Here is a 25,352-nt window from a genome sequence, read left to right as displayed (position 1 = left end):
TACTGAACTGTGAGAACTCCAGGATTTCTCCACCCAGCATATTTTTCCATCTCATGCACATGGTAGCCAAGTAGCTGTGGAGAAAATGAAGAGAGGAGTGCAGACCAGCTCTCCTGTCTCTCTCTAGCTTGGTTGTGACAATGCTACTAATTGATAATGGGACTATCAGAGGAAGAGCAGGTTTAGCTGAGAAAGACAATGGTCAACTGTAAGTTTGGAAGATTTTACATGCAGGATGTTGAGGAAACAGGTGGTTTCACTGGCTTGAAACTTAAGAGAATTAATTTGGTGCTGAAAAGCTAACTACATGAGTTGGCAACTCATCAAAGGAAACCGAAGAAAAAGAAAAGTAGTAGGTGAAAGACTGTCCGGAAATGAAATGAGCTGCTTGTAATAGGACAGCTTATAAGCAAGGACAATTATGACCAAATGAGATAAGCAAAATATTAACTTTTTAAAAATTATGAACTATTCAAAAGTCAACATACAGTAGGATATTCTACCAATTTAATAGAATGTTATCACAAAAAGGTTATTTATGAAAGCGTATAATAACATTGTCGATGGAAAAGAAGCCATAATCCGTAAAATAATTTAAAGAGATTTATTCTGAGCAAAATTTGAGTACGATGACCTAGAGCCATACCCAAGAAGCCTTGAGCAAGCCCCTTGTGGTGGGGTTACAGTTTGGTTTTATACATTTTAGGGAGACAGGAATTGCAGATAAAGTTATAAATCAATACATGGAAGGCATACATTGGTTTGGTCCCAAAAGAAGGGACATCTCAAAGCCAGGGATTACAGATTAAAAATTGGTCTAAAGACTCTTTAGCTGACTGTTGGCTGAAAGACTTGGGCTCTGTCTAATAGACCAGGAGTCATCAAAAAGGAATGCTGAGTTAAGATAATAATTAATCAGAGACAAACTACAGGACATATGCTCAGACTCAAATGGTTTGTTGTATATTCCAAGGACCTGCAGGTAGGTATTGCATAGTCTTAGGCCTGTTAATGAGTCACAGAGGACATCTCTAAGAAGGTGAGGGGGCACGATGAGGCATGTCTGATGTCCTTTCTCATGGCTAGCAACTCAGTTTCCCAGTTTTAGGGATCCCTTAGGCCAAGAGGGAGTCCAGTCAGGAGCTGAGGGGAGAACCTTAAGATTTTATTTTAAGTTTACAGCATAAAAATGTATATGATAATGTTTTCCCTTTTAAGTACATTTTATATAAGTAAATGTAAACAATGTGCATAGCAAAATCTGTAAAGAAACATCAAAATGCTAAGAGAAATTGTCCTAAGGACGAGAATCTATGAGATTCTTGTTTTCCACATCTTTCGAGTTTGCTATATAGATGCTTCTCAATTTATAACAGGGTCATATCCCATAAACCTATTTTGAGTCGAAAATACCTTAAGTTGAACCATCTTAAGTTGGGGGCTTCAGTAAACTTCTTTCTAAAAAGGGGCACATCCCTGAAAAGGATTCCCTTCCACTTCTTTCGCAGTTCCCATTTCACAGGGGATTCAGACAGGTCCTAGGGTCCTCAACAAACGCGTGGATCCCCGCGCCCCTGAAGGGGTACGCAGTGTTTCTGTGCTATTCAAGCCCTAGGTCGTCCCTGTCCTGCAGACCTGATCTCCGAGGGCGTGACAAATGGGTCTGCCTACAGTGGTCGGCGCTGTCGCTCTGGTGACTCTGGTCACCGCCCATGCACAGCGCCAGTAAGGGGCGCACCTGGCGCAGTCCCAGGCGGCAGCGGGGCGGGGGCCGCGCCTGGCGGGAGGCCGGAGGCTGCGGGGCTGCGAGGCCGCGGGCGCCGCCTACCGGCGGGAAGTGACAGACAAAGGTGGGGAGCGGGCGGTCACTTGCGGCCTTCGCCACCACCACGTCTATGAAGCCGGTCTCCACTCGTCTTCCAGAAGCCACGGGGACAGAACCCGACGCCTGAGATGAGTGAGGCTTGCAGCCGCCACTGCTGCCGTTATGAAGCCCAACGGCCGCCGCGCCGCCGGTGCCGCCCCGATCGCCCGGCCGAGCCCCTCCCGAGCTTCCCGCAGACGCGGCTCCGCCTGTCCAGGTGCAGGTTACCAAGTGCCGGGCGCCTAGCAGCGACGGGGACACAGGGCCGAGAGTGCCAGGCAGAGTGTGAGGCCGGATACGACCACGCTGGGGAGGCGCTGTGAGTCCGCGACCGAGGACGGGACAGCGCGGGAGGGAGAAGAAGGGGCGACTGCGGGGAGTCGGCGCAGGGGGAGCGAACAGCGAGGCGGGGACGGGCGCAAGGTGGTCCCCTACTTAGCAGGGGTTTTTCATTTTATTTTATTTTATTTTTATTTTTACATATACATGTGTTTATTAGGTTTCCATTTTTTTGCCTTCACAAAATTAAAAGGCTTAAATTTTAATAACAATAACAATGTTTAAAATAAGGACTAGAAACAAAAACCTCCTAAAGAACGAAAGAACATAAATACATTCAGAAAAGGAATCAGACAATTGCTGCATCGAAATAGTAAGCAATAATAATAATAATGCAAAGAAAGCAACATTCACATTGTCAAATAAGAGTATGTCTATTATAGAATGCTTTGACTCTGAGATTCAGTATGGAGTTATCAGTTAACTTCTTATTCTTATTTTTTTTAAGTCTCAAAAAATAGACAACTAATATTTATAAATAAAAGTGAAAGATAATTTCGAAAAACAGATCATGCCAAATCTTGTAGACAATAGAAAAAGAAGAAATACTTCAAAATCCTTCTACTTGATCTAGGTGCACCTGATATTAAAATTGGAGAAGGTTTTTTTTTTTTTCTTTTTTTGCAGTTTTTGCCAAGGGCTGGGTTTGAACCCACCACCTCCAGTATATGGGGCCAGGCCCTACTCCTTTGAGCCACAGGTGCCACCTGATACAAGTTTTATGATGAGAAGTTTCTGTATGTTGACTTCTCATTCCTTTGTGGATGAGGAGGATGGAGAAATTCAGGGGAGTGAAACAGGGGTTTTGAGTAGATCAGCGAGAGACGTAACTAAGACGACGGTCCTGTACTCTGCACAGACTGGGCTTTCTTTCCTCTCAGGTGTGTCCCAGTGCTGAAGAGACTGCCTGGCGCCAAGTCATTGCTGGAGGAATGAGTGGATTGTTTTTAGGAGGTGTTGGAACTGGCCATAAGTCACAGATGATGAATTAAGTGGCACCAAAGCCCTTAATTGTGTCATTTTGCCCAAAAGGAAATTAGCCTCTTTTTAAAAGGCAGGTCTAGAAAAGGTAGACAGTTGGATTTTTGCAGGCAAGAAAGGTCAAAGGAGAATAAGGTAGGCTGTTCAGAGAGGAGCTATACAGGTTTGTGGTTAGTGGAATTTTCCTTGGAGGGGGGAAAATAAAGGCAAAAAGATTTTGGATGGACAGGGAGAAAGTTTAAAGTGGCTTGTCCTTCCTGAATAGGATGAAGAATTGGCGTACTGAGGGTGTAAATGAGAAGGATAAAGGGTAAAATGTCAGACTGTATTTTTCAGATGCAGGGTAATTCTTGTAATAAGTTCTAGAGTGTGACAGTAACTGAACTGAAATGAAGGTACAGGGATCTAAGATGAGAAGGGGTAAGCAGTGGGAGGCCAGGTGGCGGCTGCTCTGCCCCTGGATGTGGGAGCCTCCAGCTGATTTCTCCCACCTCGAGCTCCCTTCCCAGGGCCCACTCCCACCTCCTTCTCCTCAAGCTTAGAGACTGTAGCCATGAGCTTGCCAGACACACTGTCTTACAGTGAGCAGAGCCCAGAGTAAGAACCAAGAAATGAATAGAAAAAGAAAACTGATGGCATCACTTAAGCTGCATTGTGAACCTACTGCCTGAGGACAGTCTTGCTCCCTGACCTTTTCAGGCACCTGAGTCAACAGATTCCTTTTGTTGTTGAAAATCTGTTGTATTTGCTTCCTGTTACATCCAAATCCCACCTTGCAATAGAAAAGGACACTCCCTTCTTGGTTCCCTCTTCCAAGTACTGGGCTCAAAGCACCCATTTTAAAGGGTAGGTAGGACTAATGTTGGTCATTACTGACCTTTTCCCTATTTAGTTTGGTAGTTACTGCCAAACAGATATGCCAAGGTTGTGCAATGCAGTGTTTTGCTGTAGATCCCAAGATAATGGGGCTTGATAGTCATCTCAGCAAATATCATTTTGTTCCTTAAGAAACCCTACTGTCTCCTGAGGACTTCCACACAGACCCATCCTCCTTACATCCTTATTCTCAAGTCACTGACTCCCATGACTGCTACCATTAGCAAGTCTCCCTGCATCAACCTCCAGCTCCTCCCTCCCAGGAGCCCCTGCTAAATCCCCCTCCCACACAACAGTCTGGATAGGACTGTACAACAGGTGCCTCAAAGCTTCCATGTTGGGTCAGGGAACATAAAAGCCATTAATAATCCCTGAGAGCAAGAGCTCAGAACTTCCAGGAAGACAAAACTGGCAAGTTAACTTTTATTCCTTTTGGAGTCTCCTTGGCAGGGAGTGGAAGCAGCAATCGATAGCTTGGGAGATTATCCTGCCACAAATGAAAATTACATAAAGCTGAGTAAGCAGGTAGAGCAAGAATCCCCATAGAAGAAAATCGCCCTCCCTTGTCATTGTCAGCACAACCTCCTCTCTTACAGTGATGCACTGGTAACCTTGTATAATAATTAAGTGGGATTACTGTTGGTGCCACCCTATTTTGGGTGGGTCACCACCTGGATGCTCTGTGGGTGCAAATTTTGTCTCACTGCCTTATCCAGTGTTTCTCTGAGTGGAAGGAAGCAAGTTTCTGGGCACCAGGTATGTCGTGTTCTGTGACCTCGGGCCAACTCAGCCTCTTTAAGGCATCACATTTCCCTTTGTTAGAAGTCTTCAGGCAAGGCTATATGGAAAACATGGCAGAGGGAGAGTTAAATGCTCTGAGTTCCCTAGTCTTGCTTTTTCTACCAACTGGATATCTAAATCTATGATGTTCCAGCTAGGAGAATCAAATTTGAAAGGGTGTGTATGTCTTTAACTATATTAATTATATATATTAATAAAACTATAAATTAAATCTATTAATATATTATAGATATTATATATTAATATATAATTAAATATATTAATGAAACTAGAAATTAAATCTTATAGCCTGTAAAATATGCTTTAAATATATTAATAAAACTAGAAATGAAATCTTGTAGCCTGTAAAATATGCTTTAAATATATTAATAAATACATTAATAAAACTAGAAATTAAATCTTGTAGCCTATAAAATATAATTCCTCTATAAGCCTGGCTGTCCTCCTCGGAGTGGAAGGTTGCTTCTTTTGTCCTATGGTCTGGGAGCTATGTCAGAGTAGAGACTATGGTGGAGGCAAGATATTGCAACTAGTTTCTCCTCCTCTCTAAGTCTAGAATGAACATTGGCAGTGGTATGTCAGGGGATTCTCAGAGATCCTTTCACTTTACCATTCATGGTGACCTCACACTACCTTTACCTTCACACCAGCTCTCTCCTTTTCTTTGGATGTTTCAACCTCCAACTTCTGATATATATATGTATTTTTTTGAAACAGAGTCTCAAGATGGCGCACTGGGTAGAGTGCTGTGGCATCACAGCTCACAGCAACCTCAAACTCTTGGGCTTAAGCAATTGTCTTGCCTCAGTCTCCCAAGTAGCTGGGACTACGGGCACCTGCCACAACACCTGGCTATTTTTTGGTTGTAGTCATTGTTGTTTGGCAAGCCCATGCTGGATTCGAACCTGCCAGCTCTGGTGTATGTGGCTGGTGCCATAGCCACTTGAGCTACTGGTATGAAGCCGATATTTATTTATTTATGACAGAGTCTTACTTTGTCACCCTTGGTAGAGTGCTGTGATGTCATAGCTCACAGCAACCTAAAAGTCTTGGGCTCCAGCAATTCTCTTGCCTCAACCTCCTGAGTAGCTGGTACTACAGGTGCCTGCCACAATACCCAGCTATTTTTAGAGATGGGGGTATCACTCTGGCTCAGGCAATCCACCTGCCTTGGCCTTGATTGAACCCATGAGCTCAGGCAATCCACCTGCCTTGGCCTCCCAAGGGCTAGGATTACAGCCATGAGCCACTGTGCCCAGTCACTCTGATATTTTTCTTACTAGTCATCACTCCACTGAGCTATTAAACAGGTTTGACCTTAACCATGGATATGGATGAGGAGGAGGATCCATTGGTATCTTTGGCCACTTTGCCTTCAATGAACTGAATGGGGTGTCCCAAAAAGAGACCCTTGTGTTAGGACGACTTCTAAGAAACTTCCAATGACACTGCCTCTTGGTATTCACACACTTGTGTATCACCCTCCCTTATATGTAGGTGGGACTTAGTGATTTGCTTCCAACCAGGAGACTAAGGAAAAGACGACAGGATATATTTCCATTTTGAGTTTACAAAAGATAGTAACTTCTATCTTGCTTACAGACTCTCTCCTTTCCTGGCTTTGATGAAGAAAGCCGCCACACTGGGAAGGCCCACGTGATGAGGAACTGATGGACATCTCTAGACAATTCCAGCCAACAGCCAGCAAGGAACTGATGGCTTCAGTTCAACAAGTCTTGAAGAACTGAATCCCATCAGCAGCTACATAAGTGAGCATAGAAGTGTATCTTTCCCCACTTAAGACTTCAGAAGAAACCTCAGCCCCAGATGACAACCTGCTTGCAGTCCTGTGAAAGACCCTGATGCAGAGAACCCAGCTAGGCCTCACCTGGATTCCTGACCCACAAAAACTGTGAGCTCATAAATAGACATTTTTTAAGTCACTAAATTTTGAGGTATCCATTATGATAGATGACTAATATAACCCTAAATCACTGTAATCTTAGTGTAAGATGTAGCATGGCTAGGGACAAAGATCACCTCTCCCAAGGAAGATAATAGTGTATCTTATGATATCCCTGCAGATACTGTCTTTGTGATCAGAGACCATCCCTTATACTCTTATACTGAAACAGTATCACTTTTCTCTCCACAACCCTTACTAATAGCTGCCAGGAGGTAAGGGCTCAGTATAGGAATGGTAGGTGGAAGATGACCAGGATGGGGTCATGAGTAGGGATGATGGAGTCATTCTTTTCCCTCTTAATTTTTTTCTTTCTTACCCACTTCCTTTCCCATTACATTTTTCTTACTGTCATCTTTTTTCCCCAAATCCTCAGTAGCTGCTACCTGATGAACAATTGCTACAAGTGATTGCCGGGTGGTCTATTGATCTTACAATGATGCCATCAATCCAGGCATCTTAAAGAGATTTCCCAGGGACAGGGTCTTCCCTTTTCTTCTAAATGCCCTCACAATCAAGGAGACCTTATAGTCAAGCTCAAATTGTGCTTTCCAGACACAGTACCTCACTATGCATAATAGATTTTGCAATAAGACCCACCCATTTCCTGGACCTTGCCCATAGCTACAAGAGCAAAACCCATCCATACATGTTCCACTCAATGAAGTTAACCTGCCAGATACTCTGGAATCAGTAACCCTTTAAAAATAAAGGGAAACCACTGTTTACAAGAAAGTATTTTTATCCCTGGATCCTTTCAGAGCTACCTAGTCTGTCCTCTATACTGCTCCAAAAAGGATAGAGAAACGGGAATGGGGAACTTCCATTTACATTAGTGGAAGGTGGGGAACATGGCACATTCTCCATACTTCTTGAGGGAAAGAAGGCTGGCCCTTAGGCACAGTAACATTTATTCCTCACCACGAGATCCAAGAGGAAGGTTTCTCCTTCCCACTGATCTCAGGGCCTAAACACCCCCATGCTTCCAATTCTAAAACTTCTGGAGGCAGAAAGGGAAATTTCTGGCTTTACTGTGCTGGAGTAATTTACCCCACCCTATAGCTGTAAATAATTTAGAGTGGTTAGGGAGCATGTGAAAAGATGGTTTGAGCCAAGGTCTGTACGGTAAGGATTTTCTCACTTTGAAAAGGCTTGAAAGGCTTGAAAGTTTTAGCATAAACTTTTTGTACCTTTTATGGTATTTTAATTGCAAGACATATAAGGCTCTTAGAGAGGATTCTAGGTTAAGACTGAGAAGGGTCATTGTCAGCTTCCTACATGGGACTTGTCATCATTTAGAAGCTCAACGAGGCAAAGAATAGTAAGAGCATGCCCTCGGCAAACACTTGAAAACTTTGTTTTTTTCTCTCCCAATCTCTTTTAGGCTATTCTGCCCCTTGGGGCTCTCAGATCTAGCCCCTTCCACCCACACAGTATTCCACTCTGCTGCTCCCTCTTTCTTCTCTCTACCAATCCCTCTTTCCCCTTCCCAATATTTAAAAACTCTCCTTCTGTTTTACAGAGCAATTGTGATAAACATCAACCCTCATGACCAAACATCCTGATTTCAGAAGCAGAATTCTCTTTAGCATCATGTGACCTCTAATGAGCACAACTGAAGTTCTATTTAGCGATGCCTTTGGTTTTGAATCACACTTATGGTTACTTCCTCCATGCAAGGTTTAACAATTTTTTTCCCCCATCTATTTTCTAACTTTACACCATAATTTCTATTGGCTCCACTATACTTTTTGGTTGTAGCTGTCTTTGTTGTTTGGTGGGCCCAGGCTGGATTTGAACCCGCCAACTCAGGTGTATGTGGCTGGTGCCTTAGCTGCTTGAGCCACAGGTGCTGAGCCGGCTCCACTATACTTTTTAAAACAATGATGTCACTTTTCTCAATGATGTATATATATTTGTTTTCTTCCCTCAGGTTACCCAGTCTTTGAACAGTTACAACCCTTAAAGTTTCCTTCTTTAGATCATAAACTGCTAGCAGGGTGCTGTAGCTCAGTAGAGTGCCCGCCCTGCAAATGGGAGGCTATGAGTTTGAACATCACCTGGGCCTGATTAAGAAAAAAAAAAAAGAAAGATAGATTATAAACTGGTGAGATGAAGCCCTGTGTCATTTCCTCACCTCCCACTGAGTCTGATGATATTTTGGCCCAAGACACCTGATCCTTTCCTTCCCCTCCACATGGTGAGGGTTAGTGGTGATGCCAGCTCCTTTCTCAGCCTGACTTCTGCATCCACACCTTCCCTATTGTTTCTACCTAAAAAAGAGGGAGACTTCACATCTGCCTCCTTGCATCTACCCTTCCTTGACTCTAACAGGTCTCTATGGTCAGAAAAATCTCTCCAAATAGCCTTGCATCTCTTGACACTGTGATCCTCCCCAAAAACCTGAGGCTCAGTTTCAGATATTGACAAAACTTTGATTTCAATGGTGAATGCCCAAGTACTTTAAGCAAAAGGTATTTTAATTGAGTGAATCAGGAAGCTGTGGATACACACAGCTCCTGGCACAGTGACATCAACGGGCTCACACAGTATTATCAGGGCTCTTGGTCTGTGTCAGTTTACAGAAGGGAGCCCTGTGGGTGAAAAGATACCTGCAGGGAGGAGTGGGGGCTCTGGTGGAGAGGGTAAGGGCAAGAGGCCAGGGCAGGGAAAGGAAGGCAGCTCTAGGGATCTTCAGGCCAGATGACAGAATGGAGATGGGAGGTGGAGGAGGCTTGGGCAGATGGGCTGGTGGGGGGATTACTGGAGGACTTGCTGACAGGGCCAAGGACAAAGTACATGATGACTCGGTCTGAGAAAGTGGAGAATCTGAAAGTGCCACAGATGAAGCAGCATTTTCCAGGGTCTGCTGATGAAGGACCCAGTGACGCCATGACATCATTTTGGGCTTTTTGGGCTTTCATCCTCCATTTTTAGAAAACTGAAAGTTTCTTGGAGGTACCTGTGGCTCAACGGGGTAGGGCACCTGTCCCATATGCCGGAGGTGGCGGGTTCAAGCCCAGCCCTGGCCGAAAACCACAAAAAAAAAAAAAAAGAAGAAAACCTGAAAGTTTCTAGTTTTGTTTCTTAGTAAACCACACCCCTTCCTATCTCCTGGAATGCGTTCCTATCTCCTGGAATGCGTCCCTATCTCCTGAAGTGCCTCCCCCCGCCCCACCGACCCAATCAGCCCTAAACTCTAGTATAGGCACAAGAAATAACCAATCCAGGGGCCACACTTTGCTTCCCACACTCCTTACCCCACTCCCCCCTCATAAAAACCCCGCACACCACGAGCACGGGACTCTTAGTCCTAGCTGCATCTGGGAGTGCCAACAGCCCAGGCTCGAGCTTGAATAAATGCCCTCGTGTGATTGCATTGGTGTCTGGCTCTCTCGTATAGTCATTGGGGACCCCAATTCTCGGGTGTAACATTTGGTGCATGGGCCGAGAATCCCCAAGGCCTCGAGAGACCCCACCTCGAGGGCTGGTAAATGTACGTGTCTTTGTCTTTGTGAATTCTTTATGTACTGCGCAGGTTTTGGGTTGTGGTCAGAAGATGGCGTAGGTGGATGCACTGGAGGGCAACGGACCAGAGGTAGCGGAAGATGTTCTCACCTCCCGTGGGGAAGGCTGGGACGTGGAATCTCCAGGCCCTTACAGTAGGGATCACGTGGAATGGATCCCCTTAGGGCTTGTGAGTAGGAGTGGGCTACGCCCGTGGACTAGCACCAGGCCGTCCATTCACTTTCAGTTTGGCTTCAATTCAGCCCACAGCCGTGTCTGCTTTTGTTTTTGTATTGTGTGTGTTGTGTTGTGTGTTGGCTGGGCGACTCTGACAATGGGACAGACTCAGACAACTCCCCTTTCACTTACCCTTGACCACTTCCAGGACTTCCAGGCCCGAGCCCAGAACCTGGGTTTAGTGGTGAAGAAAAATAAACTTGAGACATTTTGCAGGAGCGTTCTCGGCATGGAGCGGAGCAGGCTGGTGCAGGGGCATGGGGCCAGGTGGGGAGCAACCATGGCGCTGCGGAAAGAGCGACCTGCGCTGCTGCCGGTGGCCTGGGCACTGGGTAGCCGGGCCAAGCCAGAGCACGGGCAGTGGTGGAGGCAGCTGCAGACCCTGCCCTCTCAGGCCCTGAGCCCCGGACTCCGGGCCCTGGAGATGGTGACACATGCGGCGGTGGTGCGCCGGTGGCAGGACCTGGTTGAGGACCCCCCCCTTCCTGGCTGAAAAGTATCTTACCACCCCGGTTGGAGAAAACCGAGGCCAGCACAGTGCTTGCCCTGCGGGAAAAGCCTAAGCCCAAAGAGACTAGCCACACACCCCCACCGCCTCCACCCCTATGTACCCTGTTTTGCTGAGCGAGGCGAGCTCGAGAGAGTTTTTCCCCTGCCCTACCTTCCCTTGATCCAGGCGTGCCCTAGTGCCCAGCTGGTCCCAGGAGAGGCTAAAGCAGCAGCAGCTCCACCTGTAGGTAGTCCACCGCATACCCGCAGGAAGGCCTTACAGGACGCATCTGGACAGTCTGAGTGGGCTGTAGCCAATTCTATGGCCTTACCGCTCTGGGTGGTGGGCCCTCCTGAGGAGGGAACCCTGCACTACTGGCCTTTCACCATGAGTGACCTATACAACTGAAAAATGCAAAACCCTAAGTTCTCAGAAAAACCCACCGCCGTTATTGACCTATTAGATTCTATCTTTTTCACCCATCAGCTCACTTGGGATGACTGCCAGCAGCTGCCACGGGTCCTCTTCACTACCGAGGAGAGGGACCGAATCTTGGCAGAGGTACAGAAGTCCATCCTAGATGACAATAGGCAGCCTACCATGAACCCAGCATTAATTGGGGCTGCATTCCCACTGATTTGGCCAGATTGGGATTTTAATATGGCAGAAGGTAAGGAGAGGTTCTGAGTTTACCGCCAGACTCTAATGGGGGGTCTCCGGAAAGCGGCAAGGAAGCCGACTAATTTGGCCAAGGTAGGAAATGTACAGCAAGAGAAAGATGAGTCCCCTTCCGCCTTCCTAGAGCAGATCATGGAGGCGTTCCACACTTACACACCCATGGATCCAGAGGCAGAGAATAGTAAGGCAGCTGTTATGATGGCTTTTGTTAATCAGTCAGCTGTAGACATTAGGAGGAAACTTCAAAGAATAGACAGGTTGGCAGAGAAGTCCCTGCAGGAGACTTGCTGGTGGTGGCTGAACGAGTATACAACAACCAAAAGAGCCCAGAGGAAAAACAGACGCGTGCCAGCCACAATCAAACCAAGGACCTGTCTAAGATCCTGCTCACTGCCATGGGAAGTGGCTCTGAAAAGAAGGAGTGGAGGCTGCAGAAACTGCCCAGCAGAGAGGAAGTTGTCCCAGGGGGATAAACCTCAGTTACGGAGAGATCCGTGTGCATACTGCAGGGAGACTGGCCACTGGGCTAGAGAATGTCCAAAAAAACGGGACAATGAGGATTCCCCTCGAAACCAGGCCCACATCCTAGTGGGGAAGCATAGTGACCTTGATAGTGAAATAAGTATCATTAGTATATATCTGCCTTCATGAAAACACCATTTTCAAGGACAGATTAGAGGATACACGAGTGCCTGGATGGAGATTGGCCACTAGCATCTGATAAGAATTCACAGACCACAGTCTTTAACTTAATTACACTTAGCTCATGTGAAAAGCTGAGATGAGTGCAGGTATAAGTTTGCCTACTTCTTCCTGTTTTCTGTTTTCTTTGATATTGTTTAATGAATTCAAACTGCAGGTAATGGTTTTGTCTTTTTGTAATAGTTAATAAGAAAATGATAAAATGAAGTCTTCAGCATAAGCTAAAAATTATTCTTTGTGTTTCCCCAATATATTGTATATGTGTATGTATACACTGAATTGCTTAATATATGAACAGAATTGTTGGAATCTAAACTACTTGATAGAGAAGAATTATGGTTGTAGGGCAGTGATTTTCAAACGGTGTGCTATGAGAAGATCTTAGGTGTGCCCCGAAAACTTTTTAAGATTATTAATTAAATTATTTTTGAAAGAGTTCAAAGCACAGTTAAGTATATTCTTTTTATACTCTTTTTATCAACATAATTTAAGCATGCTGCAGTAGTTTATAGGTTCAAGTGTGCTGTGAGCAAAAAAAAAAGATTGAATAGCTCTACTCTAAGAACAGTGGACATAGGGGCAGGCCAAGTGTCACACGTATTTATGGTCATCCCAGACTGCCCTTACCCCTTACTCAATAGAGACCTCTGTAGTAAAATCGGAGCCCCAATTTTTTTCAAACAAGGAATGCCACGGGTTATGGACAGACAGGGACATCCTGTTCATGTTCTTACCTTGCGCTGAGAGGATGAGTATCAACTCCATCAACAACCTCTGCCACTGAGCCAAGCGGATATCTCTGGGTGGCTGAACTCCTAACCGTCAGCCTGGGCTAAAACTGGAGGAGTGGGACTGGCAAAACACTGGGCCCCGATCATAGTCGAGCTCAAGCCTAAAGCTAAACCAGTGTGGGTAAGACAGTACCCCATGACCCCTGAAGCCAGAAATTGAATCCTGCCACACATTTGGCAGCTACTAGACTCTGGGATCCTGATCCCCTGCCAGTCCCCGTGGAACACCTCCTTGTTTCCAGTTAAAAAGCCCCTCACTAATGATTACTGGCCAGTTCAAGACCTCTGAGAGGTTAATAAGCGGGTAATGGACTTTCACCCAACTGTACCAAACCCTCTACAACCTCTTAAGCCCACTGGCCCCCCTTAAAAGATGCCTTCTTCAGCTTGTTGCTGGCGCCCCAGAGCCAGGCCCTGTTTGCCTTTGAGTGGAGTGATCCGGAGAGAGGCATCAGTGGACAGCTAACATGGACCTGCTTGCCACAAGGGTTTAAGAAGTCTCCAACTATCTTTGATGAGGCCCTGCATGAGGCCCTGAGTGAGTTCTGCAGGCAGCACCCCAACCTGACCCTCCTCCAATACGTAGATGACATCCTAGTGGCAGCCATCAGCAAACAGGACTGCTTATAAGGCATGTGAGACTTGCTCATCACACTGGGGGACCAGGGGTATCGGGCATCGGTGAAGAAAGCCCAGATCTGTCAGCAAACTGTAAGTTACCTGGGATACACCCTTAAAGATGGTCAAATGTGGCTCACTGTGGCCAGGAAGCAGACTGTACTCAAGATCCCTACCCCAACCAACTCTAGGCAGGTGCGAGAGTTTCTGGGGTCTGCAGGGTTCTGTCAACTTTGGGTACCAGGATTTGCTGAAATTGCAAAACCCCTCTATGAAGCCACAAAGGAGGGGTACCCCTTCAAGTGGACAACAGAAAGAGAATTAGGCTTTCAGAGACTTAAGACTGCTCTGCTTTCTTCCCCCACTTTGGGGCTCCCTGACATTACAAAACCATTTCATATCTATGTAGATGAACATAAAGGGATAGCCAAGGGGGTGTTGACCCAGACCTTGGGGCCCTGGACCCACCCATTAGCCTGCTTATCAAAAAAAAACTAGACCCGGTGGTGTCAGGATGGCCCCCCTGCCTCCACATTTTGGCAGCCACTGCACTGCTCATAAAGGATGCAGGCAAACTCAGCTTGGGGCAGGAACTGTCGCTGACCACGCCCCATGCCATCGAAGGGGTCTTAAAACAACCCCTGGACCGGTGGATGAGCAACGCACATCTAACACACTACCAGAGCTTGTTACTTAACCCACCACAAATCTGGTACTTGCCCAGCACTGCCCTAAACCTTGCCACTCTCCTGCCCAACCCAATGTGGAGACACCACTCCACAGTTGCCAGGATATCCTAGCCCAAGTCCACAGCATGCACCAGGACCTGACTGACCCACTGCTGCGGGACGCTGAGGAGACCTACCAGATGGCAGTAGTTTCATAAAAGATGGCCAACGATACTCGGGGGTGGTGGTGGTCTCCAAGGCAGGTACACTTTGGGAAGAACCTCGTCCAGTCGGAACCTCTGCCCAATGGGCTGAATTAATTACCCTTACCAAGGCTTTAGTTCTAGGCCAAGGAAAAAAATAATATTTGTACTGATAGCCGATAAGCGTTCGCTACCGCTCACATACACAGGGTCATCTACCGGGAGAAGGGATTGCTGACAGCAGAGGGGAGGATTGTTAAAAACAAACAAGAAATACTAGACTTACTAGCCACCATCTGGCTACCAAAAAAAAAAAAAAACTAGCCATCATCCATTGCCCAGAATATCAAAATCCCACTACCCCAGTGGCAAAGGGCAATCATCAGGCGAACAAGGCTGCCAGAAGTGCAGCCCTCAGAGCCACACAGGCCCTGGCAGTTAATCTACCTGACACTGGGCCTCCAGTCCTGCCAGAAGACTCCAAATACACCCCTGAGGACTTGCCTTGGATCTGCACCATCCCTCAGGCACATAAACCCTCCCAGTATAACAGCTGGTGGTGCACAGCTGATGGGAAAATCATCCTCCCTGCACAGCTGAGGCTAGACATTTTGCAGCACATGCACCAAGCAACCCATTTGGGCAGAAGGAAGTTAAGAGATCTAATCCGACATGCACAAATTAAGATCAAGCGAATGGATGCAAAAGTGGACTAGATAGTTAACACTTGCAAAGCTTGCCAGCTCACTAATGCCCAAGCTGGACCTACTACTCAAGGCACCCGCACAAGGTGCACCAAGCCTGGTGCATATTGGGAAGTGGACTTCACAAAAATTAAGCCTGGTCAGTATGGGTTCAAATATCTCTTAGTCTTTGTAGATACCTTCTCAGGGTGAGTAGAAGCCTTCCCCACAAGACATGAAACTGCTCAAACCATGGTGAAAAAGCTGCTAGAAGACATTCTTCCCAGGTATGCACTGACAGCTATAATCAGCTCAGACAATGGGCCGGTCTTTATACCTCAAAAAACTCAGAGGGTAGCCACAACACTGGGAACAACCTAGAAATTACCTTGTATGTACAGGCCCCAGAGCTCAGGACAGGTAGAAAGAATGAATAGAACTTTAAAAGGGATCTTAACCAAATTAACCCTGGAGTCTGGCAGGGACTGGGTGGCTCTCCTTCCCTTTGCCTTATATAGGGTCAGAAATTCCCCCTATACCCTAGGTCTCTCTCCCTATAAAATTCTCTATGGGAGACCACCTCCTATTATTTCAAATAACCACATAGATCTTTTAACAGAGGCAAATGATGTGGATTTTCTCCTTTCCCTCCACTGTTACCAGCAGGTTCAGAAAGAGAATTGGAACCACCTGAGTGCCACCTATGTGCTGAGCCCAATCCCAGAGCCTCACAAGTTCTGGCCAGGGGACTGGGTCTATATCAAGAGACACTGGCAGGAAACTCTCGAACCACAGTGGAAAGGGCCTTACACTGTGATCCTGACCACCCCCACTGCACTTAAGGTCGACGGCATCGCTGCATGGGTCCATCACACCCATGTCCAGTTGGCAGACCCCTTTGCCATCAAGGAGGATTATATCCCACAATGGAAGCTCAAGAAAGACCCTGCCAACCCACTAAAGCTCCCCTGACGAGCCCACTGAGGGCCCATGATTGGGTCCTCTTAGTTACAAGGAGAAGAGGGGAATGAAAAACCCAGTGATGCCATGATGCCATTTAGAGCTTTTTGGGCTTTCATCCTCCATTTTTAGAAAACCTGAAAGTTCCTAGTTTTGTTTCTCCTAGTTTCGTTTCTGAGTAAACCACACCCCTTCCTATCTCCCAGAGTGTGTCCCTATCTCCTAAAGTGCGTCTGCCCTCCCCCCCCCGACCCAATCAGCCTTAAACTCTAGTATAGGCACAAGAAATAACCAATCCAAGGGCCACACTTTGCTTCCCACACCCCTCACCCATATCCCCCTCATAAAAACCCCACGCGTCGCGAGCACGGGGCTCTTGGTCCCAGCTGCATCTGGGGGTGCTGATAGCCCAGGCTCGAGCTTGAATAAATGCCCTGTGTGATTGCATCAGTGTCTGGCTCTCTCGTATGGTCATTGCGGACCTGAATTCTGAGGTGTAACACTGGAACAACACCATAATGACCACAGTCATTGCCCTGTTACACACTTGACAGAGTGGGTCTGGACATAACACACGACTGAAGTTCATGATGTCGTGATCCTCACTCCGAGGCCTAGATAAGATGAGAGGTACAAAGCTGAGGCCAGGACCAGAACACGGAAAGGAGGACCTGCTGGCCTAGCCAGGGTGGGGCCACCTGAAGCCTGCATCCCCCACACACCTTGCCCCCACCCACGACTTCACAATACACTCTGAGCCTCTCCCCAAAGCCTTCCTTCACTTACCTGTTCCCATGGCTACCTCCTCCCATGACCATGGCAGGGTGCCCTGAATCCGTGACATGCATAGAACATGCTTTGAGAAGAGGGAGACCCTTGGGACAGTAAACTCTGACAGCTCCCAAACCCACAGACAAAGTCGAATGTCAACAGTAATGTTAACAAGGTTCACAGTTGTGTGTGTGGCCTCATTTATAAAGTACTTCCACATTCATTATCGTTGGTGATGCTGAAACCCACCAGGTGCAGCACAGGCAGCAGGGGTCACCTCAGACAGGAACCCGAGCTCCTGGGAAGTCAGAGAACTTACCCAGAGTCGGAAGACAGGATTCTGACTCCAACCTAGGGGTCGTCCCCCCTCACCACCTCTCATGACCAGCTACTGGGCAACACCCAGGGCCACAGACAGGTGGAGCAGAGACTCTGAGAAGTGTCTCAGGTCACATTGTCTTCCCAGGAGCGCCTCCTCTGAGGGCTCTTTTTCCCAGAGAGACTGTGTCTAGCAAGTGACTTCCTCAGAGATCAGGGACCTGGGACCTCACAGAAGGAACAGGAAGGCTCCCCCTTGGAGAGCTCAGGTCGAGTAGACAGAAACTTACCTTTCCATGTTCCAACTCTCCCTCCCTTCTTGGTTCTGCTCTGATGCTGAGAACAAAACAAAGCAAAACAGAGAGAGAGAGGGAGAGAGAGAGGCTGGGACTTGCTCCTCTCACTCCTCTTCTCTAGGAAGCTCAGATATTCGTTATCCATGAATAATGTGACTCTCCACTTTAAGTAACGGATCTAGGTAGAAGTACTTCTATGCTTCATTCGGAACCAGAAATGAGCCAGAATAGCCAAAGTGATCCTAAGCAAAAGAAACATCTGGCAACACATTACCAGACTTCAAACTCTATTACAGGCTATAGCAATCAAGACAGCGTAGTATTGGCACAAAAATAAAGACAGAGACCAATGGAACATAAGAAAGACCCTCGATATAAAGCCACGCACATATAGCCAAGGGATCCTTGACAAAGCAGAAAACAACACACATTGGGGAAAAGAAGCCCTGTTCAATAAATGGTGTGGGGAATCCTGGACAGCGATAGGAGAAGAATGAAACAGGATCCACATCTCTCACCACTCCCCAAAATTAAATCAAGATGGATGTAAGACTTAAGCCAAAACTGAAAACGGGGTTCGTTCTGAGAAACTCTTATGTAAAGTGAGTTCAAAGTTCTCTCTGCTAAAGTGAAGAGATGAACAACAGCAGAAAGAAAACTGCAAGGGCTTCCTATGCTTCCCTGATGACTTTTTTTGTAGAGACAGAGTCTCACTTTATGGCCCTCGGTAGAGTGCCATGGCCTTACACAGCTCACAGCAGCCTCCAACTCCGGGCTTAAGTGATTCTCTTGCCTCAGCCTCCCGAGTAGCTGGGACTACAGGCGCCCGTCACAACGCCTGGCTATTTTTTGGTTGCAGTTTGGCCGGGGCCAGGCTTGAACCCGTCACCCTCGGTATATGGGGCCGGCGCCCTACCAACTGAGCCACAGGCGCCGCCCTCCCTGATGACTTTTTAAAAGCCTTGGAACTATATTCACCCTAGAAGGGGTCTGATTCCGGTAAGTTAATAATTGTTTCTATAGGAAGGAAGGAGGTGGGTGGGGCCTTGGTGTGTGTCACACTTTATGGGGGCAAGACATGATTGCAAGAGGGACTTTACCTAACAATTGCAATCAGTGTAACCTGGCTTATTGTACCCTCAATGAATCCCAACAATAAAAAAAAAATAAATAAATAATAATTGTTTCTATAATAGAACTGTTGTTCAAATAATTAGACTTTTACTACCATCTATGTTCTTGGTTAATTTAGTCAGTAGAAAACATTCACTGGAGTCACAAAATTTAATCCAAAAAATATTATTCACTGCCTAAGCTTTATGAACTATTGTGAAGAAGGAAATAAAATCTCTGAAGGACTAGTTTTACACACTGAAATCCATAAAATGACAGAGAACGCTTTTTTTCATCTCAGTCCTCTTCTTGCCACCGTGTCCTTCCCCTCAAATTTCCCTGTCATTGGAAAGAGAGAGAACTAACTTTGTAGATACCTTCAAATCCAGGAGAATAATTCATTGTCCATATTCTAATCTTCTGAAAGCCTGTGCCTTTTAGATCACCGACACCATTCTTTACCAGCCCAACCTCTTAGATGACTAACAGCGTCCAACATAGAATGCACAAATCAAAGCAGCTGAAGGCTCACAAAGAAGGAAGTGTATGGTAACACATTATGGTATAAATCAATCAAGCGGCTGGGAGAAGGGGGTGGGTAAATTCATACCTGTTCGGTACAGTGCACACTATCTGGGTGAAGGGCACACTTATAACTTACTCATTCCGTACAAAAACAATGTAAACAAAACGTGTACCCCCTAATATTTAGATAAATAAATAAAAAAAATCAAGGTATGGTAACGTAAGTAGTTATCTTTGGGTATGGAGAAGGGATGGAAGAAACAGTAAAGTTGAGCAGACTTTGCAGCCAATTTTTCTATATTTGTGTGCTGTTAAAAAATTTTAGAATGGGCGGCGCCCATAGCTCAGTCGGCAGGGTGCTGGCCACATACACCAAAGGTGGCAGGTTCGAACCTGACCCCAGCCAGCTAAAATAACAATGATAACTGTGAACATAGCTGAGCGTTGTGGTAGGTGCCTATAGTCCCACCTACTCAGGAGGCTGAGGCAAGAGAATTGCTTAAGCCCAAGAGATGGAGGTTGCTGTGTGCTGTGACGCTGCCACAGCACTCTATCTGGGGTGACACAGTGAGACTCTGTCTCAAAACAAAAAAAAAAGTGAGTGTGTGTGTGCATATATATATGAGGGTTATGTGGTAAATACCAAGCCATGTTTTATGAAAAATAGAGACATATATGGCTGGATACTTTACTCAGAGCCCTAGTATGTATGTGTATATACGTACAGATAGGTAGATAGACAATCTGTACTTGAGTAAATTCTACCTACTGATTTGAAAATGACCTAATGCCTATATATGGGAATTTATATGTTATATAATTCTAGTAGAAAACATTTTACTCCCTATCAAGCCTAAGCAACTAGAACATCAAATGTTCATTAGTTGTTTTCCTGTGCTCAGCAAAGAATATTTAGGAAGCACCCCAGAGTTTTTTTGACTATAAACTTTCCCCATTACTCTCAATTTTCTCACTAAAAAATATAGTTAGATAAGGTACATACATTATATAACACAGGTGAATAAGTTTGGTAATTTTTTAATAAACTCTTTTCATAGAAATAATATTCTTATTTCATGCACATATAAAGCATATTTGAAATGAAGTTTTAAGAGATTATCAGGGTTCTATCACAATTTCATTCCGTGATACATGTGGCACACTGTGATCCTCCGCAAGAAACTGAGGCTCAGTTTCGCATATTGACAAAACTTTGATTTCAATGGTGGAGGCCAAACTACTTTAAGCAAAAGGTATTTTAATGGACTGAATCAGGAAGCTGTGGATACACATGGCTCCTGGCACAGTGAGATCAATGGGCTCACACAGTATTATCAGGGCTCTTGGTCTGTGTCAGTTTACAGAAGGGAGCCCTGTGGGTGAAAAGATACCCCCAGGGAGGGGTGGGGGCTCTGAGATGGTGGAGAGAGGAAGGGCAAGAGGCCGGGGCAGGGAAAGGAAGGCAGCTCTAGGGATCTTCAGGCCAGATGACAGAATGGAGGTGGGATGCGGAGGAGGCTTGGGCAGATGGGCTGGTGGGGGGATTATTGGAGGGCTTGCTGAGAGGGCCAAGGACAAAGTGCCTGATGACTTGGTCTGAGAAACTGCAGAATCTGAACATGCCACAGAGGAAGCAGCATCTTCCGGGGTCTGCTGGAACAGCACCACAATGACCATAGTCATTGCCCTGTTACACACTTGACAGAGTGGGTCTGGACATAACACACGACTGAAGTTCATGATGCTGTGATCCTCACTCCGAGGCCTAGAGAAGATGAGAGGTACAAAGTTGAGGCCAGGACCAGAACACGGAAAGGAGGACCTGCTGGCCTAGCCGGGGTGGGGCCACCTGAAGCCTGCATCCCCCACACACCTTGCCCCCACCCACGACTTCACAATACACTCTGAGCCTCCCCCAAAGCCTTCCTTCACTTACCTGTTCCCATGGCTACCTCCTCCCATGATCGTGGCAGGGTGCCCTGAATCCGTGACATGCATAGAACATGCTTTGAGAAGAGACTAGAAAAGAAGGGGGGATATTAATTCCCTGTCAAAATAAAAAGCATCATCCTCTCCTCCCCTGCTTCCCTCTGGCGCCTTCTCTGACCTGGGAAATCAGGAGATAGGGTGATAGGTAAGGAGAGTAGAAATGAAAGGATCACACAGGAGTCCCTTCACGGGAGACCCGTGGGACAGTAAACTCTGACAGCTCCCAAACCCACAGACAAGGTCAAATGTCAACAGTAATGTTAACAAGGTTCGTGTGTGTGTGTGTGTGTGTGTGTGTGTGTGTGTGTGTGTGTGTGTGTGTGTGTGTGGCCTCATTTATAAAGTACTTTCACGTTCATTATCCCTGGTGATGCTGAAACCCACCAGGTGCAGCACAGGCAGCAGGGGTCACCTCAGAGAGGAAGCTGAGCTCCTGGGAAGTCAAAGAACTTACCCAGAGTAGGGAGACAGGATTCTGACTCCAACCTAGGGGTCGTCCCCCCTCACCACCTCTCATGACCAGCTACTGGGCAACACCCAGGGCCACAGACAGGTGGAGCAGAGACTCTGAGAAGTGTCTCAGGTCACATTGTCTTCCCAGGAGCGCCTCCTCTGAGGGCTCTTTTTCCCAGAGAGACTGTGTCTAGCAAGTGACTTCCTCAGAGATCAGGGACCTGGGACCTCACAGAAGGAACAGGAAGGCTCCCCCTTGGAGAGCTCAGGTCGAGTAGACAGAAACTTACCTTTCCATGTTCCAACTCTCCCTCCCTTCTTGGTTCTGCTCTGATGCTGAGAACAAAACAAAGCAAAACAGAGAGAGAGAGGGAGAGAGAGAGGCTGGGACTTGCTCCTCTCACTCCTCTTCTCTAGGAAGCTCAGATATTCGTTATCCATGAATAATGTGACTCTCCACTTTAAGTAACGGATCTAGGTAGAAGTACTTCTATGCTTCATTCGGAACCAGAAATGAGCCAGAATAGCCAAAGTGATCCTAAGCAAAAGAAACATCTGGCAACACATTACCAGACTTCAAACTCTATTACAGGCTATAGCAATCAAGACAGCGTAGTATTGGCACAAAAATAAAGACAGAGACCAATGGAACATAAGAAAGACCCTCGATATAAAGCCACGCACATATAGCCAAGGGATCCTTGACAAAGCAGAAAACAACACACATTGGGGAAAAGAAGCCCTGTTCAATAAATGGTGTGGGGAATCCTGGACAGCGATAGGAGAAGAATGAAACAGGATCCACATCTCTCACCACTCCCCAAAATTAAATCAAGATGGATGTAAGACTTAAGCCAAAACTGAAAACGGGGTTCGTTCTGAGAAACTCTTATGTAAAGTGAGTTCAAAGTTCTCTCTGCTAAAGTGAAGAGATGAACAACAGCGGAAAGAAAACTGCAAGAGCTTCCTACGCTTCCCTGATGACTTTTTAAAAGTCTTGGAACTATATTCACCCTAGAAGGGGTCTGATTCCGGTAAGTTAATTATTGTTTCTATAATAGAACTGTTGTTCAAATAATTAGACTTTTACTACCATCTATGTTCTTGGTTAATTTAGTCAGTAGAAAACATTCACTGGAGTCACAAAATTTAATCCAAAAAATATTATTCACTGCCTAAGCTTTATGAACTATTGTGAAGAAGGAAATAAAATCTCTGAAGGACTAGTTTTACACACTGAAATCCATAAAATGACAGAGAACGCTTTTTTTCATCTCAGTCCTCTTCTTGCCACCGTGTCCTTCCCCTCAAATTTCCCTGTCATTGGAAAGAGAGAGAACTAACTTTGTAGATACCTTCAAATCCAGGAGAATAATTCATTGTCCACATTCTCTTCTTCTGAAAGCCTGTGCCTTTTAGATCACCCACACCATTCTTTACCAGCCCAACCTCTTAGATGACTAACAGCGTCCAACATAGAATGCACAAATCAAAGCAGCTGAAGGCTCACAAAGAAGGAAGTGTATGGTAACACATTATGGTATAAATCAATCAAGCAGCTGGGAGAAGGGGGTGGGTAAATTCACACCTGTTGGGTACAGTGCACACTGGGTGAAGGGCACACTTATAACTTTGACTCATTCCGTACAAAAACAATGTAAACAAAACATGTTTACCCCCTAATATTTGGATAAATAAATAAATAAAAATTAAGGATTGGTAACATACGTAGTTATCTTTGGATGTGGAGAAAGGATGGAAGAAACAGTGAAGTTGAGCAGACTTTGCAGCCAATTTTTCTATATTTGTGTGCTGTTAAAAAATTTTAGAATAGGCAGCGTCCATAGCTCAGTCGGCAGGGCGCTGGCCACATACACTGAGGGTGGCAGGTTCGAACCTGACCTTGGCCAGCTAAAACAGGTGTACCTATTTGGACATTAGCAGATGGGGTGAAGGGAGGGGTAAAAATCATAAATAAGATTGCACAAGGGAAATAGTTAATGTAAGAAAAAGGTCATGCACAAGTGCCCACAGTTTATTAATCCATTCTTGACTTGATGGGCATTTAGGGTGTTTCCACGTCTTGGCAATTGTAAAATGAGCTGCAATAATCAATCTAGTTCAATGTCCTTATGATAAAATGACATTTTTCTTCTGGGTAGATGCCTAGTAAGGGGATTGTGGGATCAAATGGAAGGCCTATTTTGAGTTCTTTGAGGATTCCCCATACTTCTTTCCAAAGAGGCTGTATTAGTTTTCAGTGCCACCCCTTTAATTAAAATCCCCTTAATTACCCACCTTGAAAATGTCATCAGTTTCCTAAAGAGACTGAGTGACTCACAAAGAATCCTAGGAAAGAAAAGAGGGCCAAACTAATCTGATAAACTAACTCTATTAAAGTGCTAGAGAAGATTATCTTTCTCAAATAAACAGACTTCCCTGAAAACTAAAGGAATAGGGAGGGAGGGGGGAGGGGGGTAAAGGGAGGGGGATTGAAAGGATCACACCTGTGGTGCATCTTACAAAGGTACATGTGAGCCTTGGCAAATGTGGAATGTAAATGTCTTGACAAAGTAACTAGGAAAATGCCAGGAGGGCTATGTCAACTAATGAGATGAAAATGTGTCAAATATTCTATGAAACAAGTGTATGGTGCCCCATGATCATATTGATGTACACAGCTATGATTTAATAAAAAAAAAAAACTAAAGGAATAATCCTAAAAGTACAAATTTCTGACATCTAGGACAAAGGAGTAACTGATTGTCAGCTAGAATGACTGTAATGGTGAATTAATTGGGGAATTCACAAAAATTAAATTCCAATGTGGCATATTCCAAAGGACTAAAAGACCATACATAAAAGTCACTTGTCAGTATCTATAGTGACATGATGTCATATTGTAATAAACATTGTAAGAGCTAATAATGTAGAATTCCAAATAACTGGATATAAAATACTGGTGTGAGGGGGATAGACATAAAAGAATTACGATTTTGCCAACTCACTGGCATCTACCCCACTGGATCCAGTAGCTGGGCTTAAAAATAGAACAAAGATATTAAGGAATATCAAAGAAATTCAGCTGTCTGTTCCCCCTATAACCACAAATAAGTAATATTTGTAGATTTGGTTGTGTTAAAGAGGTGATTTGGATATATATGCATATGGCCTCAATGTTATGTTTGAATATATTAAGCCTGGACAGTGGCCTTGCTTTGAGCTCTTCGTATCCTATAATATAGACGCTGCTAACCCTGGCTCAGTTCTGTCACATCCCTTTCCATGTCTGTATCCTTCTGGTCACCTTTACTGCATCACAGTTTATGACTCACTGCCTAAATGAAGCCTGTAAACATACCCCTACTTGATTTTAGGGGGCTATTGTCGTAGCTTCAACCCCTCAAGACCCTTCTATTGCCAGCTTGTTTACAGACAGCGATGAGATTGCGAAGTTAATTTATTTTTCTATGACTCAGTTAATCAACCTCGTAAGACTGCAGAAAAAATAGTGAGGGCACATAAG

General features: G+C 45.5%; 2 protein-coding genes across 3 annotated transcripts in view; both read right to left on the bottom strand.

The window, feature by feature from the left end:
• The window catches only part of LOC128597885 (death-associated protein kinase 1-like), a 50,898-nt gene extending 37,421 nt beyond the window's left edge, over positions 1-13,477 (bottom strand). The window contains 1 exon segment of the mRNA XM_053608331.1: positions 13,173-13,477. The gene's annotated coding sequence lies outside the window, so the exon portion shown is untranslated.
• A 7,008-nt stretch (positions 13,478-20,485) lies between these two features.
• FBP1 (fructose-bisphosphatase 1) overlaps positions 20,486-25,352 on the bottom strand; it is a 91,659-nt gene continuing 86,792 nt past the window's right edge. Inside the window, exons 8-10 of one of the 2 annotated variants that reach the window (XM_053577323.1) lie at positions 22,117-22,162; positions 21,321-21,403; positions 21,012-21,149 (exon numbers count right to left, since the gene is read on the bottom strand). In XM_053577323.1, the coding sequence (XP_053433298.1) occupies positions 21,333-21,403; positions 22,117-22,162 (117 nt within the window). In that variant the 3' untranslated portion in view covers positions 21,012-21,149; positions 21,321-21,332. Of the gene's footprint in view, positions 21,150-21,320; positions 21,404-22,116; positions 22,163-25,352 lie in introns of both variants that reach the window. The other variant, XM_053577306.1, reaches the window with a different exon arrangement.

This window comes from Nycticebus coucang, chromosome 2, assembly GCF_027406575.1.
Source record: "Nycticebus coucang isolate mNycCou1 chromosome 2, mNycCou1.pri, whole genome shotgun sequence".
In the NCBI taxonomy this organism is placed as follows: Eukaryota; Metazoa; Chordata; class Mammalia; order Primates; family Lorisidae; genus Nycticebus; species Nycticebus coucang.
This window is presented reverse-complemented; position numbering and strand designations above follow the sequence as displayed.